This window comes from Microchirus variegatus (genome assembly GCF_963457635.1).
Source record: "Microchirus variegatus genome assembly, chromosome: 18".
NCBI lineage: Eukaryota > Metazoa > Chordata > Actinopteri > Pleuronectiformes > Soleidae > Microchirus > Microchirus variegatus.
The window spans coordinates 6,894,810-6,913,979 of NC_139819.1; the positions used below are offsets into that span (position 1 = coordinate 6,894,810).

The window sequence follows — 19,170 nt, forward strand, 5'->3', positions numbered from 1 at the left end:
CTCGGGGTGAGGCTGACAGTGAGCTGCCTGCAGATCAGAATCCCACCTTGCTGCTGTCGCGGCCCAGGATGGCGTAGCTCATGAACTGCTCAGCATCAACATCCAGCTCATTGGCGTCCTGCAGAGAACCCTCCATGCACACCTCCTGAACCCCCTCTTCACCTGAACCCTTCCCTCTGCGCACAACCTTACGCACAATCTGTCACATACACACACGACCACAGACAGGAGGGTGGGAGAGAGTGATGGGTGAAAACAGAGTGGGACAGTGAAAAGAAACTCTTTATGTCATTTCTCTAATCTTCTAATCTAAACAAAATAAATCCACAGTGTAAAAGGTGTATGTGATGAAGCACTTAACATAATGATTATTCACTTAATAATCATTGTGGGAAGAGAAGGTGTGAGGCTACTGTGACACTGACAACGAGTGGACCCCACTTTACAGTAAGAATACGTTGTTTTTAAACGACTCACCTTTTTTGTGACGATGTTTCCGTGTTCATCCGTGAACTGTTCCTCGCTTACTTGCTCCCCAGGAAGATCTTCAGCCTCATCGCCCTGCGGAAACCATTTTGCCAACTTTAGTTTTATTTTTCCGAATAAACCATAAATACACTTATCTCCTCTTGATTATGCTGGACCTCTGCCGGAGGAAAGCAAACAAGCACTTTGTGATTTATGGATCTACGGCAGATTAAAACAGCCATGAATGCATCCACTGATTAGAAACTCAGAGAAGCAGGTGAGGGGTGAAGGGAAGTAATGCCAGTTCCAACTGTTTTGTAGCTGATACTTTGCAATCACGGTTCATGAAGTTCACGACAACAGCCCACAATGATTTGCAGCGAGTGCGTCGACGCAGCTATTTTTAAGCTCAAAGAAATTCTTGCAGTGCAGCCGGTGAAGTGAGCAAGAGTCAGCTAAACTTGTGACTAAAACTCAGTCATAGGAAGCAAAATATATACATATATATATATATATACACCTGCCTTGTTGAGACAAACAGAGGCGCAGCTTGTGAACAGGCAAGGCAGGCAACTGCTTGGGGCCCCGAGCTGATAGGGGGCCCCCCCAACACTCGGAGCCTGAGGGCTGTTTTTTACTGAAATGTGCAGTGATTAGTCGCATCCCAGTCCCCCTTAAAAAACAATAGGCGATTTGCAATGACAGTAGGAAACCTCCCTAAAGGGGCCCCACCTCATGTTAACCTGTGTGAAGTTATTGTTCTGCAAGTTGGAAAATGAAGAGGATTATTTACAGTGTAATCCATATCTTTTTTACTCAGTTTATATGTTTTTTTCAGTTATTTACAGTATTTTATTGTTCTATATATTTATATTGTTTTATAATGTGGGTTCATTACAATGTAATGTATTTTTTTTTACTAAGTTTATATAGTTTTTTAAAAGCTATTTACAGTATTTTATTGTTCTTTACATTTATATTTTCACATACATTTTAATTACAAGGTTTTTCCATGTTCTTTCATTCATTTCGGAAAAAAAAAAGAACATTTTGAACTCATACATTTTTCGTTGGTGTCAGATTATTTACAACATAATGGTGATGAACACTGGTTGGAAGGGCCCCCTGGGAATTTTTGCTTAGGGCCCCTACAGACTCTAGAATCGCCTCTGGAGACAAACTGATTTGACTCTCTCCTCATGTATTTCCTCATCTATCACATCTTTCAACTTTTCACCAAAACAGTCATCCTCCCTTTCACTACTGCCTGTGAATTCTGTCTCTACGTATCATCTAGCCTCTCCTCTGTCCCTCTCTCTCTTCGTACCTTGAGGATGACTCTGCGGCGGACCACCCTGGTGGTGACGTTCTCCTCCTCGTCGGCCACTCCCTCCACCTCACCGAGCTCTCGGTCCAACTGACAGTGAATGTAGGTGAGCACGGACCGCACCGAGCCGCTGGCTATGTGAAGCACATTCTGACAGCTGATGACCAGGAAAGCCAGCAGCACAAAGCTGAAGAGGAGCTCGGTCACCAGGGCCCACATCGCCCCACAGAGGTTCCCCACAAATCAACGCAGCCTGCACGAGACAACGCGACACTCACTCCGGCTTCAACTCAGCTCCTCTCTCGGCGTAGAGAGAGGGTGACAGCTGCAAGACCTCTGCCTTTTGACACTGGATCAGTCAAAATAAATTTGGAATCTTTAAGTTCATATCTGTGCTCCAGCTTCCTGGGGATGTGGGCCCTTTCCTCTGTTCTCTATTCCCTCTTCTTCAGGAGTATCCAGTCAATGACAAATCAAGGCAAAAGCAACCTTGGGAGCTTTCTATTCGCACCTCTCCCTCTTTCTGACCATGTGACCTGTGGGCTTTAAATACCTCTGGCTGCTCCACTGTCCCTCTGTATACTGTCATTAAAGCATGTCCTCATGCACTGCTTTTAATATTTGTCTTTACTGTACACACACTGGTCGGTGAATGTCTATAAAAACCATTTACAACCGTATGCAAACACAACTTTACGGCCTGCATTGCATTCAAATAAAAACAAAGTGATCTTTCAAACTGTCTCTATGATTCAAAAAAGATATAAAGCCATTATCAAGCTCGCAAAAGCGCAAAACACAACCTTCTATTTTATAAGTAGGTCTTTTACAGCGTGATGTGTGTGTGTTGTCCCAAAAAGCTTAGACGTGCAAATGACTGAGGTGGGAATGGATCATGTAACTTGAGAGGGTTTGCTATTTTTGGCTGAACATGTCGTTTGTGCCCATGTTGGGCCGTAGACTGTGTGTGTGTGTGTCTACATGTAACCTATCTTTATGAGGCCACTTTGACCCTGTGTGGATATTTAGTGAGGTCTTTAGAACTTTAAAGGGCTTTTTGAGGGTTAAATCTTGGTTTTTGAGGTAGGGATAGAACTGGGTTTATGTTAGGTAAAGGTTAAAGGTTAGGGTTAGGCATTTAGTTATGATGGTTAAGGTTAGGTTAAGGGGCTAGGGAATGCATTATGTCCATGGGTGCCCTCATCATGCCTTCATCATGTGACCATTCAGGTGCACTGGGCATTTGCGTGTGTTGGATTAAACAGGAAGTTGATTCTCTCCTTTGCAATTGTTTGCCTAGTTTCACTCCTAATGAGACACAGCAATAGTGGACAATAAGAGCATGGGTTTCTGTGAAGACACTAACAATGAGGTGAAACTGAAAGTAAACGTTACATGACCTCATGGTCGATGGTATCCATTAAGGAAATGAATGCCCTTCCAGACTGAATTTTAACCCTTAAAAGCCAGGACGTTGTTGATTTTTGATGTATTTGGTGAAGAATGTATGCATTTAAAAATAATGGAATAATGTAGATTCAGCCAAAATACACCACACTTCCCAGCATTCCATTTTTTTTTTTTTACTTTGCACAGTAGGAACAGTACACTCACCTGGCCCTTCAGACGCACATCGTCCCAGGCCCGCAGCTCTGGTACTCTGTGTGGGAAGCCCAAGCCTTTCTCAAACGGTTGGGTACCTCTGAAGTGCCCGCATAAGATCTCCGAGTGCCCCATGTCCCTCACAGGCTGAAGCAAGGCCTCTGGTGACATGTGCGACTGGTCTCCGTCGACAGCGTTGCGTACCGACGACATCATGGAGTCCATGGCCTGCCTGGGCTTGGACTGACTGCCCACCCAGGCCTGAGTAGGGTCAGTGACAGGCATCCACTGAGGGCCTGTTTGCTCCTGCAGGTAGGAAAGGAAAGAGCCTCCACCACTGTTTCCACCATTACCTGACCTGGAATGAGACAATGTTCAATAAGGAAGTGGCACGTGCACTGTGTACATTTACGAGTTAAACATCATGCATAGCTTTGGTTACTGATCTCTCATCATGGAATTGTCAAGAGCAACTCCAGTTGATGGCATGTGATAAAGTTAAATAGAATATAAGAACAGAATTGTAACTTTGCATGACTTTGGTTACCCGAGAGGCAGCCAGCGTTCGTACTCACCTGTCTCCATTTCGATCGGGAACACAGCTCAGACCAGGTGACTCACTCAGCCGAGCATACACCCTTTGCTGTCCTGTAACAAGAGAATGCCCTTCGTCTGAGCCTGTCCCTCCTCCTCCTCCTCTTCCTCCTCCAGCTCCTCCACCACCAGTTGCACTGGTGACTGCCGAGACCTCAGAGCCCGCCTCTGACCCCTGACCATTGTTCAGCCCGTTAACATTGATCCCAGCGATGGTGCCCCCAAGCGAGGCTGGCGTGGCAGTGCTGAGCGAGTCAACGCCCATCTCCGAATCATCTTCGGGCAGCTCAATGGAGCCACTGAGCACCCCACCCCCTCCGCTGGCTGCACTGGCCTGACTGGCTGGTCGACCCAGACTTCCGTACGGTAGGCCCAGCAGACCCTCCGAATCATCAGCATTGCTGCACTCCAGCGAGGAGTCCTCCACGGGCACCAGGGAGGGACTATTGCCCGAGGGCCACACCTGCACGTCAGACATCTCCATGAGGGTGTCTTCTTCTGTGGTGGCAATGGGTGCACAGTCGAGACTGGAGACTTCCTGCCAGTAAGGCTCAGCGCCCAGCGGTGAGGGCAGACTGTACTGCATGGAGGCCGGTGATAGAAGCTCTTCCTGCGCGAGCCCATAACCTGGAGCGAGACAGAGAGAGGCACACTGACACCCGGCCCCCTACCTCGCTCCCCGCCTCACCCCTACAGCACCTGGACCCTGGGAGGGGGTAAGTACCCCTGCCCAGAGCTGGGCATCTAGGGAAGGAGTAGAGGCTGAAGGGACAAATGGGAGAAGAATGGGGGAGGAAGAGAGGGTAGGGCCAAGACAATATGAGCTGCAATAAAGGTGCAAGGAGCTTTGGACAAAAGAGCAAGGGCAACTTTTAGAAAAGGGGGGCGTCAAGCTCGATCAGTCAGCGCCGACGGTGGGAGCAGCAGTGGCAGCAGCAGCAGCAGGCACAGCCAGATGGACTGAGAGACCGAGTTTCGAACCCAGCAGTGACTGATGCTGCTCTGCTGGCTGCCACCTGCAGGGAGACGGACAGGGATTACTGCATCTGCCCCCCCCCCCCCCCCCCAACCTGGGGGCTGCGAGACACGCCTGTCCAACAGTGACACACAACCTGTCGCACGTACACATGCCAGAAAACACGCTCCCTCACTCGTACCGTCACTCACGCGCACATACAGTATGCATGCATTCAGATCCACTCGAGAACAGGCATGTTATTATCGTTGCCAGGCTGGGTAGCATGCATGCAGGCAAATCTCATTCTCTCGTCACACACACACACACACACGTTCCCACGCACACAACAGCTCAGTACACACAGCTGCTCAATCTTATTTTGACACATACTGTACATTTATTATTATGCATTCAACACTGTATTACACAAGTACACTTAGGTGGCAGTCTATCAGGTACAACAACAACATCATTCCAGAGGGGTGCTGTATTGTATGTGCTACATATGTATTCAGATGAATGAGTTATTGAATAATTATTATTCATTAGGTGTACCTCATAAACTGCCAACTGAGTGTATTAACATACATTGATAGAACTGCTGCAAACAAAACATATACATTCGCCTTGATTGGTCTGTTGTCATAGCCACACTGTTACTGCCTCAAAAACCAATTCACAAAAACGACCATGGTGTACAGTAAATGTGCGGCGGACTCAGGTCACTCCTACATGGCACATGTTTGTGTGTACAGCTTCTTCTTTGTAAAGGCAGACATGGCATGATAAAGCACAATGTCACACGGCACAATTTAACTAGTGTCTCACTGCACTATTTGCACTGTTGATTTATGTATAAAATGATGGCAATGGAGATGAGAGAGGTGTACTATGCAGATCAAGTGCGGTAAGCAGAGTTGAACCCCCCCCCCCCCCCCCTCCGTGCATGTGTGCATGAGACAGACAGACAGACAGACAGACAGACAGACAGACAGACAGAGACTGTATGTGTACAAACGGTGCAGAGCTGTGGAGGGTGTAACCTGACTCGTGTTTGGCATTACTGCTGTTGGGTATTGCTGAGAGTGCAGGAGATATTTGTGATATGACCTCTTGTCCTAGTTCCTCTTCAGCCTCTCAACCACTGTCATTTGTTCATAGACATTGTTAACCTACACAACACTGTGCAAAGCTGTAACACATTCTTCACGTTCCTTTTTTACCATTCATAAACGCCTGACACTAGGGGTAATATACGCTGCAGCAAATCCAGTTAAAGCATTAGTTATAATAATTATAATATTAAAACAGTGAGTTTTAAGTCAACTGCAGTTGTCTGAGCAATCTTTTAATTATCACTGAACGATTCTGTAATATGTCAGACTTGTTTCTCAATGACAAAAGAGGTGAAAGAGAGGAATTTAGTGTGGAATATGAAAAATGCATGTGTCATTGTGGGACACGAGAAAGACATAATACAGAACAACAAAGCAGCGAAGCTCACGTAAAAAAAAACAAAAAAACACATAAAGTAAATAAAGGTTTTGCCCAAACACATAAGGAAAACAAATTAAGACGCAAACACAGAGACCGATTGATGAGTTTCACATCAAACAATAAGCACGTTTACAATAAGAGGAGGAACAGCATCAAACTGACCCCTGTACAACACTCACAAGGACAATCAACACATAGGTTTCAAATAACTCATCAGATGGACTGAGTTTATACACAGAATTAGAGACACACAGAACGACTGCGACATTCACACATGGACAGAGCACAATCACAGTGTCTCACACACAAAAAAAAAAGTTTGTGGCATTGAAAGAAAAACTAAATCCTCCCATAAAAAACTGGTCATTATTGATATGCATGCCATGCAAAAACCACGTCTTTCAGTCGAGCAGAATCAGGTGCAGTCTGTGAGTTGTCATCTCCAACAAGCCAGTGTTATTATTCCTCATGCAAAACAGAGGGTTAAATGAGCGATGGAACTCAGCCATACGTGCACATGCAGTCAGACAGAGGGGGAAAGTGGGAGACAGGATGGAGAGCGAGGGAAGAGGACAGAGTGGGACACGAGGAAAGGAGTCGGCAGCAGGACAGAAAGAGGGTTGATGAAATAGGGCGATGAACACAGAAACAGTGAGAGACAGCAAGGGTCACCTCCCCCCTCCCAGTGGGTGCTGCGTACACAGCCGGTGTGTGAGGTGTGTCAGTCACAGAGTGGACACTCAAAAAAGGTGTGTGGGGGGGGGTTTGTTTTTTTCAAGAATTCCAAAACATAAAGAAGATGCACAACTAGTCGCAAAAAAAAAGGAGGCAAAGATGTGGTTCAGAGGTCAACATGAGGTCGGCATGAGATCAGAGTTTCGGAGAGGAGTGAGAAGGAGGAAGAATAGGGCGGCTAGGCTGCAGATGACATGTCCAGAGAAACACAGAGAGAGGGACAGATTCACAGGGAATGAAAACAGGGCTCTCAAAAGGTCATTCAGTGCACCAACATTAGCTCTAGAGAGACTCAAACTACTCCCCATGCAACCACAGGCAGACAGCATTTAAACGTCCTCTCACCAAAGTCTAAAAGAAGGTGCCTTTACCATTTAGTATAGTTTATATTTTCTCGGTCTTATTAGAAATGTGCTTACCTACAGTCGTACACTAGCACTATGAATCAAAATTCTTGAGCAAAGCTGTAAAGACATCGTTTTGACAAACTGTATAGAGGCGAAGACAGAAACACAATAGAGAAAGATAGATAGAATAATGGCTGATGTTTATTCCTACATGACTACGTTTCTTTTGCATTAATGAGCTGAAATATTTGGGGGGAAAAAACACATTTTGAGTTTCTTCCATTGTGAAAAGTTCTCTTGTAAAAACGTGGTGTAAAAAAGTCACCACGACCACTCCAGTGTTTGCTAGCATGCTAAATATGAAGCTAACGCTAGCGGGCAGTGTTAGCGAAGCCTGAAGACTTGAAACGGATCAACCAACACGTCATTAAATATACAATATATTTATATATGTTATGTGCTGGTCCTATTTCTTGGTATTGTAACTATATAGACACTGACCAAACAGTCTTAGCTAGCCCAGCTGGGGGTCGTACCTATGTTCCCCATTTTTCCCAAAAAAGGTCCACTTTTTCTGTGACAGGGGAAAATAGGACCCTTTTTTTGAAAAAGGGTAGGGTTAGAGTTAGGGTTAGAGAAAGGGTCCTATGTTCCCCGGTCACATACAAAGCGGGGAACATAGGACCCGGGGAACATAGGTACGGTCCCGTCTAGCTGTTGCCAGACTCTATGCTAAGTTAAGACAAGCTAACTAGCTGCTAGTTGTGGCTTTATATTTAGATATTTCATAACGTTTCATAACATTTCCCTAATAAGACGAACTGATACCAATTTATTTTTCATGTTTTATGATGATTATTATTATAATATATATATATTTATTTATCTGACCATTTGTCTTACCTCATTTTTGGCCGAATGTCTCCAGTGCAATGATAACAGTTGTTGACTTATTATTATTAATTAAGAAGAACTGTAGTAGTTACAGCACACACTGAGACATGGTCATACTTAATTTCTAACATTGTCAGATAATTTTCACAGGCTATTTTTTGGTCAAAACAGTGGTTTAAAGATTTCTCACAGTACAACATTCTTTTACATTGGTCATCTTTTATTTGGGACATCCCAAAATTGTACTCTGTATATGGTTTGGCCTCACACTACGTAGATATATCTATGTTTAAGTGTCACCTCATATTTCTTTTTATGTAAACATCATAGCAGGAGCAGCCTTTGGGAGGCAGGTTAACAGACAGATAGAGAGACAACACAGAGATACATGATTATCATCAGATTCACTGCAAACGTGATCTGAATGTTTCCGTCTTTACCCTTTGACCCTCATGGTCATAACTGTGTATGCATTGTTACATCTCTGACTGTTGCTCCAGTTTTCACAGAGAGGACCTGGCACCTGGCGGACCGACTCATTGATGGGGGGGGGGGGGTCACACCCATCCAGAGGTGAAAATGGAGTCATTAAGATGTAGACTATGCATCATGTGAAGGAAACCATGAGGAAAAGGAGTAAAAGACTGAGGTAAGAAACCCAATTATGATTTACTGTATATGGAGTGATCATGTATAACAAGGTGTTGTTTTTTCTGAATTTTCTGAAGACTTATTAGAGTTTATGGATCGACTACTCAATATTAGTATTAATACTATTTAGAGTGAGAGAGTGTTTTGCGCAAATGTTCTTCACTATCGAGGTCCAAGCATTTCCCAACTTAGCTTTTGGTTCTGTACACTGTACAGAGGTTGCACATGTAGTAGAGTAGGAGTGTCCTGAGTCACTCTGCGTGTTGTTGTAGGGAAAGTCCTGCAAAAGTTTAATGTTTGCGGCAGTTTTCATACACAACAGCATCACGGAGAACATATATACGAACAACACAGACGATGAGAAAATCACAGGGGATCAAATTTCACTTACACTTTAGGAGATATTGGGTGTAAGAGGATGTGAGTTTATTGTGGGAAAAAAAAAGCGGGACACAGGGACACAGGCTGCACTGTGGGATCCGGAAAAGCAGCTTACCATTGGTCATACCAGGGGAAACGTGCTCTCTGTCGTTGTGCCGGCGCCTGCTGAGATCACGGGCGCCTTGTCTCGCAGGCTGCGGCGGCTGTCCCTCCAACATGCTTACGATGTCCATTCGGTCGATGCTCTTCAGAGCCGCGTACAAGCTCTCCACTGCAGAGACGGACATATGACAGAGACACAAAACAAGGAGGGGGGAAAAAAAGGTTCCCAGAACGAACAGCAATTCAATAACAACACCAGTCTGTCTTTAAATGGATTCAAAAGGAGGGGGGGGAAGGAAGTGTACGTACTCTTGGCCCTCTTGCCCTCTCGAGTGGCCCACAGGTTGAGTAGAGCTGAGCTCTGCTCCAGCAGCGAGTTTGGGTTCTCCACACGGATCTTATTGATGTCGTCCACACTGAGCTGGAGCTCACGTGCCAACTCTAAAACGTGTGACAGAGAAGATCGAGATGAAGTGAACACTGCTTCACGTTAGAGCTAACCAGAATGCCAAAATAGCAAACACTCTTGGCTGGAAAACTATATAACTATAATAATTTGTTTGAATGGCTGGAGGCCATGTTGTTTAGACACCAAGGAAGTAGGCAGACACAATGTAAACATAGATGGTTTGCAGCATTCAGTCAGTCAGATGAGACGGAAATATTACCCGCCCAGCTCAGTCCCAGCTGTTCTGCGATCACAGCCATTTTCAGCTCAGTCCTCTCCATCGCACTCATCGACGCTGCAGAAACCAGAGTATAAAATAAATATTAACATCTTTTAATGTGATGTTTGGATTACAGGAGTCACTGGGGGGCGTGTGAAAACTCTTACCCATCGCGGGCTCATTTAGAGCACTGTATCGTTCTCTTAATGCCAGCGGGGTCAGAGTTCTCCTCCGATCTTCACTCCCCACAACCTGCCAGCGACAAGCAAACCACCACTGACGTCAGACGTGAACGCCTTTTTGTATTTTTGCGTAAATAAGAGCTAAATTTCATGGCTTTACCCTGATACACGGAGGCATCGTAATGTTGAGGTTGCAGAGCACGTGCTGACTGTCCTCATACTTGGTGGTCTTACGCAGGAAAGACAAGAATCCCGTGGGCTCTTTACTGCTGTCTCTCACCTTACATGAACAAGACACAAATGGGGAAACAATGAACATATAAACATACAGAATGTAGAGTGGAGAAAGAGGTGGTGGTGGTGGTGGTGGTGGTGTTAAACCGAGGAGAATTCCAACCTTAACAGACACCGGGAGGCGGTTATCCCTAAAGGCCTGGAAGCTGAAGCAGCGAGGCTGCTGGGTGGCTTTCCTCACTGGCAGGAGATTTCCGGAACATTCCAGGTGAAGCGGCATTCCCTCCATCACCTGCAAGACAGGACGCAGACATGAGCCGAGATATCAGATAATGACTTTATAGCGTCTTTTACCGGCGGTTTACAGACCTCTATGTCTCTGCTGCGAGCCACCTCCGTGAAGTTCTCGTGTTGCTCCAGGGTCTTGTCCATCTTGTCGTCGGTCATGCAGTAGCAGCGCAGGCGGCCCTCGCGCAGCTCGTTCATCTTGGCGAACACCACAAACTTGGCCATGTAGGGAACGGCCGACAGCTCCCTGTAGAGCAGGTTGGAAAAGGAGACGGCCTCGGCGGTCCGGGGACAGTCTGCGAGCCAGAATCTGACGAGGGGGAAATAAATAATTCAACGTAATAATGGGCTTTTATTATCGCAATAAAGCCGATTGATAGATTTCTAGTAGGACATCTTGATTACTGAACTCACCGTGCCGATACGTTGGTCGTGAAACTGGCGCAGTCGTTAGCATACATGAGCTTGGTTGTGCCGGTGATGTCCTCCCACTGGGCTGGTGCTGTGCCTCCTGGGAATCAGGCAGAAGGGCAAAGGTCACATTGGTTAGTTTGAGCGTTTCTACGTGTGCAAATCAGCAACCTTTCTTTGCTGCTCCCCTCAAAACCAACCCTTCCTCAACCACCCACAACCCCCATGCAGTACCTATGACGGAGCAGAGCAGACGCAGACTGGTGGTGTCACCCTCCCCAGAGTCTCGAGGGCTCTCCTTCCAGGACGGCGGCAGGGGAATGCGCAGGCCGATGGGTCGGTGAAATTTGCGCCGCCGTGGCTCCACGGTGACCACGGGGCTAAAGTTTGCTTGGTTACCCAGCAGCTTTGCAACCAGTTCATCTGGAACTGGCTGAGCCTGAGGTTGAGCGTAAACGATGGGAGGAAGGAAAAGGGTGGGGGGGGGGGAGCGTAACACGGGCGCGGTTTTTGATGATGTAGTAGAAAGAATGGAAATTAGAAGAAAAGGAAAACAAATCAACAGGAAATTGAGTTTTTTTTCCAGACGATATTTGGGATAATGAATGAGATAATAGTGCATGTGGATGAGGGAAAATGAGGTCACAGAGATGACAACCAAACAGGGAGAGAAAGAGAGAGAAAAGGCCACAGTGAATTGTTTAACAATACAGTATTTGGAAAAACAATAGCAACACAACTTGGATGCGGGACGTATTCATTTGTTTTATTAGGAAATTTAACAATGTGCTTTAACAATTACAATTGTTCATGCAAAAAAAAAAAAAAGGATATCAAAGAAAAAGGCTTTGTGGTTTTTCATAAGGCCGTTCTATACATGATTATATAGATACTGTATATATATGTATATATAGTGTTAGTTTGGAAGAACTATTATACTTAGAATTCACTGTTTTTAAAGCTCCATAAACATCTGAAGTATTATAAAAAAAATTTAACTAATAAAAGTTAAAATCATCTCTGTGTGCCAAAATGGCTATAAAATACATTATTTGTCATTTATTGTGCTCAATCTACAGTTTAAAATCAGTGTGCTGAATGTTAAATTTTGATTTTATGACTCACAAATGAGTTATTTTCATTGTAAATGGTACAGTGTGTAAAATAAGTGTGAAATTAGGTAACATTTATTGGTGAAGTTGCATCTGAATATCCCTCACTTCATCCTTCCCTTCTCAGTGTGTTGTTGTCCCCAATTTTTCAGATATCTTTATGTCAAGGTTTAGGAAACATTTATCAGCATTGTCTGACACTTGATGTTCCAAACAAGTTCTCGAAAGATGAATTATGAAAATAATGGTTGGTTGCAGTCCTGCATGAGAATAATTTCTACTAAATCTTCCACACTGCACCTTTAATAAAGAAATGGGAGTGGGACATTTTGCAGTTTGGGCTAAATCATCATGTGTAGATGTTGCTGAGTATGTTGTTTATAGTTTTTATATCATTGACTAAGTGAGGTAAAGAATTTCTCTTGTCTTTGGTGTTTGACGACTTGAACCTGAGACACGACGAGTGTAGAGGTTCAATATAAGGGATTAAAAACATGATATTATTAGAATTGTAAAAGATGTGAAGTGCTTTAAGTGGATAAGGCCTCTTATTAGTATTTGTATACATTCATGATACCAAAACTACTGCACAACAAGTAAAAACTAGTAGTAACACAGTATTTCCTGGCCACAGCATGCAAAAGGATTCCCACCAAGTGATGTTTGACTTCATTTGTTAAATATACTGCATACATTTTACAGGTGACATAAATACACGAGTGAGACAGACATCATTGGATAGAAACTAAATAAGCGGTCCATGTTTATGTAAAGGTGCCGAGTGCATGCACTGTGGGAAATATGAAAAGCAAAATAAGCAGAAACACCATGAGAGGGGGAAACACATGCTTATATGATCGTATCATTCCGAGATCAATTAATATACATCCAACATGCTTCTGTTTTTCAGGCATTAACGATTCTGTCTTTCTTCTCCTTCATTCTCCTCATCGTCCCATCTCACCTGCAGCCCCAGGCGGACTCGTTTGGTGACTGCCGTCTCCGGAAACGAAGCCTGGACCAGCGGCACCAGTTTACTCGTCAGAGAACCTCCCTCCGGACCGATCAGGTCGCTCTCCTGCTGGACGCGCGACACGACGGCAAAGTAGAGGGGGAAGTCGGTCGAGATGATGCGGCGGATTCTCTTCTTCACGAGCTCCTCTTGACTTTCTAATTCTGTGGAGAGGACGGACGGCTCAGCTTCTTTGTCTTCATTTATTTAAAGAAAAAAGATATACCACACTGTGGCTGACACTTTACCTTCATCCATCCCGTTGAGGATTGTTTCTAGCACCTCGTCGCCGTAGCGATTCCGATGCTCTTTCCAGACGGAGCCGTTCTCACTCCTCAGCACCACAAGCTCCCGGTCGCCTCGACCCAGAGCAGCAAAGTGAGGGATTTCCACGATCACTGGTCTGAACAACAACAACAACAACATGGATGGAGCTATGTTTAGCATTTATAAGCAGTCTATTAAAGGTGCCATATGTAAGAATGTGGCCAAAAACACTTACTACATTCAAATTCAAAATAACGAGGTCTTATAGGTTTTGTTTTCTCACGTAACTGTCAACATGTGGTTGCTCTGCAGCTGAGACTACTGACTGCAATGATTGGTAGATGGCGGTAGGTGGCGCCACATGCCAAAACATGATTACAAAACATAAACATGATTTGCAGTCTGCAAAATATTTTTTTTAATGCAAATATTTTGTCTGTACTGTTGTTGTTGGTGAGTTCAGTTTGTTATATGAACATTATTCCTGAGTCTCTGTGACATATTAGGAGGATTTTATGGCCAGTTGCTTTAGATTTATTACATAATGCACCTTTAATCATTAATCAACATTTATCTTGTAGTTATTCTCCTGTATGAAAAGTAAAAGGTCCAGTGTGTAACATATCAGTACAGGTGCCATTTTCTTTGCACACACTGACACACACAAATACACAATACAAACACACTTACAAGCAGTATATTCAATATCTGTCAGTAAACCTGACTAAATGTCACACACTGGACCTTTAATAACACTATAGCAGAGGATTCCAATCCTCACCCCAGGAACTGCATCCCAGCTGGACCCAGGGAGATGATCCTGCTGGCCAGCCCCTCTCCCTCCACCAGAGGAGGGGGGCTGGTCAGCTTCTGCGGCTTCACAAGGCGGCAGGTGATGCGGGTGGGGGCCGCACAGGTGCGCGGTGGTATGATGACGCGCAGACCGTTATGCCTGCTGCCTCGCATAGAGCCGCCTCGAGCATCCACCATGAAACTGACCAGGAACCTGACGTCAGAGGCAGACAGGTGTCACATGCTGTGAATCAGCTGCTTTATCAGACGATGTAAATGTAGATTAAGAGAAGTGAGGTGCGTTAAGCTGACCCTGTGTGTATGGGACTGGCGACAGGGCTGACATTGTCTGATGTCTCAGTCGCTGGGCTGCTGGGGATCAGTGAGTCGTCGTCGTATTCTTTGGGCAGTGGAAGAGGAGTGTGTTGCTGCAGCGGAGGGGGAAATGGTTTATTCTCAGAAGAACACAGCTTAGCATGATGCTATTTTATCAAAGTGTAAAATAAACAAGTTAGACTATAAACTGTTTCATGGATAGAGCTATGATGAAAAATAGAAACACCATCTGGCCACTTTATTAGGTACACTCTGCAGGTATCTAATCTGCTACTTTACTAACACACAACCATCTATCACTAAGGAAGTGTCCAAAATGGAGAAAAAATGCAGTATGCAGCAGTTTGACAAAAACACCTTGTTGATGCCAGAGAAAACAGCCAAACGAGTTTTAAAGGTAGTAACTACTCATCACAACCATGATATGCAGAAAACTAACGTTTATGAACACATTTGACCTTATAACAGACGGGCTACAGCAGAATAAGGGCAAAATGGGTGGTCTGTACCTAATAGAGTGACTATGTTCTACTTTTTCCAGTGCACGATGCATCTTTGAAATTGAATTTAGATAAAAAATGTCTTTATTTCACTGAGGAAAACTAAAAGAGGACAAGTTATCTTTGGAAAATTCACATTTATGATTGTAATTCCATTAATCTGGGGTTGGAATCTAAAATGTTGGCATATAAAAATTGAGGAAGATGTAAACCATTTATTCATTCATTCTATTATTTTATTATAATATGTGGTGTTTTCTTGTGCGTGATCCACGCTGCTCTGTACAATACCTGTTCTATTTCATGTTCTTTGAGGATGACGGTCTCTGGAGAGACGCGGGGGATCCTGGGAATGGCTGGCGAGTAATTTCTAATGTTTGAACAGAAAAGGAAGAAGACAAAAACCAACACAAATCAGGATGAACATTCTCCACTAGTCACCTCCTCCCCAGTGCTCATCCCTGGTGCTCAGTGATTGTCTATGGTGCACCCCCCCCTCTATTCATCCACCTATGAGCTTGTGGCTAACCAGGTTGGCTCTGTCCACTACTTCCCCACCCTGCCCCCCTTACGCTGTGCCCAGCCCCCCTTACGCTGTGCCCAGCCCTCTCTCGTACTCCAGTGATTTCTTGGGGGAGAGGAAATCGTCATCATGGTCTTTCATGTCATCCATCTTCATATACCTGGCCCCTTCGGTCCCCAAGAGCTCCTCTCCTTCAGAGAACAACATGCCAAAGAGAGCGAACAGACGGTGGTCAGGTGTGGGGAGGGTGAAACAGCACAGAGAGAAAGAGAGAAAGAAAAGAACGAGACTGTTAAGATGTGGTTAACACGACATGATAACCCAGGATTCAGTGATTTAAGTGTTAGACCGGTGAAATGAAACATTCGTGAGTCAAATGCAGCCACTGAATACACCTGAAACACTCAGTTTACTTATATTGAAAGGGACAGGAACATTAATGCAGACACTGACCAGGGCCGGCCCAAGCCTATACAGGGTCTGAAGTACAATTTGATATTGAGGGCCCTTTATCAACGCCCTTTCTTACCATTATATTGGCTTTAATCTTCAACGGTAGCAAAATCAGGAGAATGATTTCCACTTAGTTTTAAAAATTACACAATACTAAGAGGTGAATATGGTGTCCGCCTACTGAAAAGTAACAAAATAAAAGCTTTGTTTGTAACCATGATTGCAACAATTGAAGAACAATGAAGAAAATAAAACCACAATAAATAATTATATTATCTTATCATTAAAGCAAACATGAATAAAAGAATTACACAACAATGGAAGTCAAATAAATAATTTAAACAGAACCTCATTAATTCGCAAATGAGTGTAAATGCACTAAAAACAGTATTAAATAAAATAAACAAAAACAATATAAAAAAGAGGGAACTGTAACAATATAACAAAACGGTTCAAGAACAAAATATGTTAAGAACATTTGTCTGAAAACTGTGTTGCATGTGCAAAAGACTCACTGTTCTAAAATAATCCAATAAAAATAACATCATTAAATGCTCTAGGGGGCCCCCTGGTGGTCACGAGGCTCTACATTAGTTCACTTATGCCTTGGGCCGGCTCTGAAAATGACCATGATGTTAGAGATTAAGGGTAAAATGGCTTCACTGATAACAATGGTACAGCCTGTTTATTATTCACAAAATAAAATTACATTTGAGGGCCGCAAACTCTTTGCAGTTTATGCTTTGGTCTGTTGTGCCTCCCACCACAGCTCACCCAATAATGCAACTCGTAGCATTTCAACACATGATGCAATCTAAAAGACCTAAAAAACCTCAGTACCACTCTCAATAAGGTCTCAACACAGAGGAGAAAAAGGCTAAGGTCGGTGAAGATGCACAAAGACATGCCAGTGTGTGGACACTTGTCTCGCAAATTTCATGTGACACTTTCTTTCACACACTTTGTCTGTGGATGTTTGATGTTTACAGTCTGCTCTCCTCACTGAGACTCTAGGACAATTCTGAATATGTGTTTATACGTCAACACAATTTTACACTGGGTAAAAGAACACCTCTGTATGGAGAATCTGACAACTCCACTCTGTCAGTGTTTTCTACTGGGATTACATTTTGAATACATCACCTTATATTATAGGTGAACTCTCGCGGCTGCTGATTCCTGCACTTTTGATTCAGCACATCTAAAACATTACTCCACTCAAAGGAGACAGGGCTCCAGATAAATGTCAACTGGAGTTTTTAAAGAACCATTAAAAGCTCGGCTTGCTGCAGCTGCAGCATCACAACATCACCGCTTGTTGCACGGAGCACTATCTCTGGAGAGATCCCATGCATCAGCGTATAATCTCATTCTCAGAGATGTGTTGTCGGGCAAATAAACCGATTTGTGAACTCTGAGGCTCGAGAGGTTTTTTCGTCTGGTTCGGAGAGTGAGTGATGCGCACGGACACAAACACACACAGACGACAACAACACACACAAACAGACAGACACACAAGTACGAGCTCTTCCTGACAGTAAAGTGAGCAGAGGCAGGTTTTGGTTACTTACCCTGAAAAACTCGCTGAAATGGGCAAAATAACCAGCAACAAAAGTGTGTCCCCTCCTCTATTGTGAGTGTTTGAGGGCAACATAATGTGAGAGTAGGTGTTTGACTGCGCTGCAGAGCCAAAGTGATATAAGTAGGTGTCATTACTCTTGACTCTAAGTGCACCTCCACTGCTTTATATGAGTCAACTCATGTTCTGGACACTGTATTTTTTTTGGTAGGAAGTGTTTTCATGTTTTCAACACATATTATAACCTGTCAGTATCATTTTTATAATCCAGATCTGGCATGTGTATTTTAACTAGTGACTGTATTAAGTACCATGTTGACAGATCTGTCAGTTAAACATCCTGAAAACATCATCACACTTATGCCCTCTGACTTTGTCAGTGTTGTGAAAAACAAGCATTAAACAGTTAAAACTGCAGCAATTGATATTTGGCCACTTGGGGGCAGCAGAAACACTTGCTCCTCTGTAGTTTAAACACACACAGAGCAACATTTAGTGTCTGCATGTTTATACACTAAATCCTGATAACAGTGTCTGACTGATGTTAAATGCTGGGAAAGTAGAATACACTTAGTGATTTAAGGGTTGTGCATGAATACAACACCTGTTTTCACTGAAATATGTTGGTAATATAATGGGAAATAATCAGTTAAAAGTCACTAAAGAGCTTTGAATTCAAGCAAAAGTCACATAATTATTGCAGGTGTGACTAAATTCACGATTCTCGGACGCGTGACGCCACAAACTCACTGCAAACAAACGGACGTCACGCAGCAAGAACACAAGATGCACAATAAATTCAAATGTTGACACAACGTTGGACACAACATCAACACAATGACGTCAGAGACATTAAAGCAACTCAATTTCGTGAGCGTTTTTTCTTTAAAACAACCAAAAATAATAATTAAATAATTAGATTTTGATCTTAATGATGTCTGACTAAAAGGATAAATATAACTGCAGGAACTTGAGAGGATGAAGGTGTTATTAAAAGGTGCCATGGGCGCATGCCGATGGGGAAAAACCAGAGCCACCATCACAGTGAGTTACCACTACACGGGGAGGGAGGGGGGGCGCGAGTGAGAGAGGCAGCAAGATAAGGATGGAGAGAATGGGTGAGCTTGAAATGGAGCCATAGAACTTTATTACAACCACCTATGAATGCCACACAAAGACAGAAAGAGACATTCATACCTAATGTTAGCTGTGCAATTCCTAAAAAAAGGGGGGCAAAATGCAAAAAGAATATTTATC

At 43.8% G+C, this 19,170-nt stretch overlaps 1 protein-coding gene across 1 annotated transcript in view; it reads right to left on the reverse strand.

Moving 5' to 3' along the window:
- LOC310939702 (ankyrin-1-like) overlaps positions 1–19,170 on the reverse strand; it is a gene marked incomplete at its 5' end in the record, with an annotated part of 85,024 nt that overhangs the window by 7,963 nt on the left and 57,891 nt on the right. Inside the window, 20 exons of the mRNA XM_083904517.1 lie at positions 47–199; positions 478–561; positions 3,410–3,755; positions 3,973–4,618; positions 9,570–9,725; positions 9,866–9,997; positions 10,225–10,299; positions 10,392–10,476; positions 10,567–10,686; positions 10,804–10,932; positions 11,010–11,238; positions 11,343–11,439; positions 11,574–11,778; positions 13,416–13,627; positions 13,712–13,866; positions 14,512–14,736; positions 14,835–14,950; positions 15,650–15,728; positions 15,952–16,072; positions 19,111–19,131. Of these exons, the coding sequence (XP_083760643.1) occupies positions 47–199; positions 478–561; positions 3,410–3,755; positions 3,973–4,618; positions 9,570–9,725; positions 9,866–9,997; positions 10,225–10,299; positions 10,392–10,476; positions 10,567–10,686; positions 10,804–10,932; positions 11,010–11,238; positions 11,343–11,439; positions 11,574–11,778; positions 13,416–13,627; positions 13,712–13,866; positions 14,512–14,736; positions 14,835–14,950; positions 15,650–15,728; positions 15,952–16,072; positions 19,111–19,131 (3,386 nt within the window). The remainder of the gene's footprint in view (positions 1–46; positions 200–477; positions 562–3,409; positions 3,756–3,972; positions 4,619–9,569; positions 9,726–9,865; positions 9,998–10,224; positions 10,300–10,391; positions 10,477–10,566; positions 10,687–10,803; positions 10,933–11,009; positions 11,239–11,342; positions 11,440–11,573; positions 11,779–13,415; positions 13,628–13,711; positions 13,867–14,511; positions 14,737–14,834; positions 14,951–15,649; positions 15,729–15,951; positions 16,073–19,110; positions 19,132–19,170) is intronic.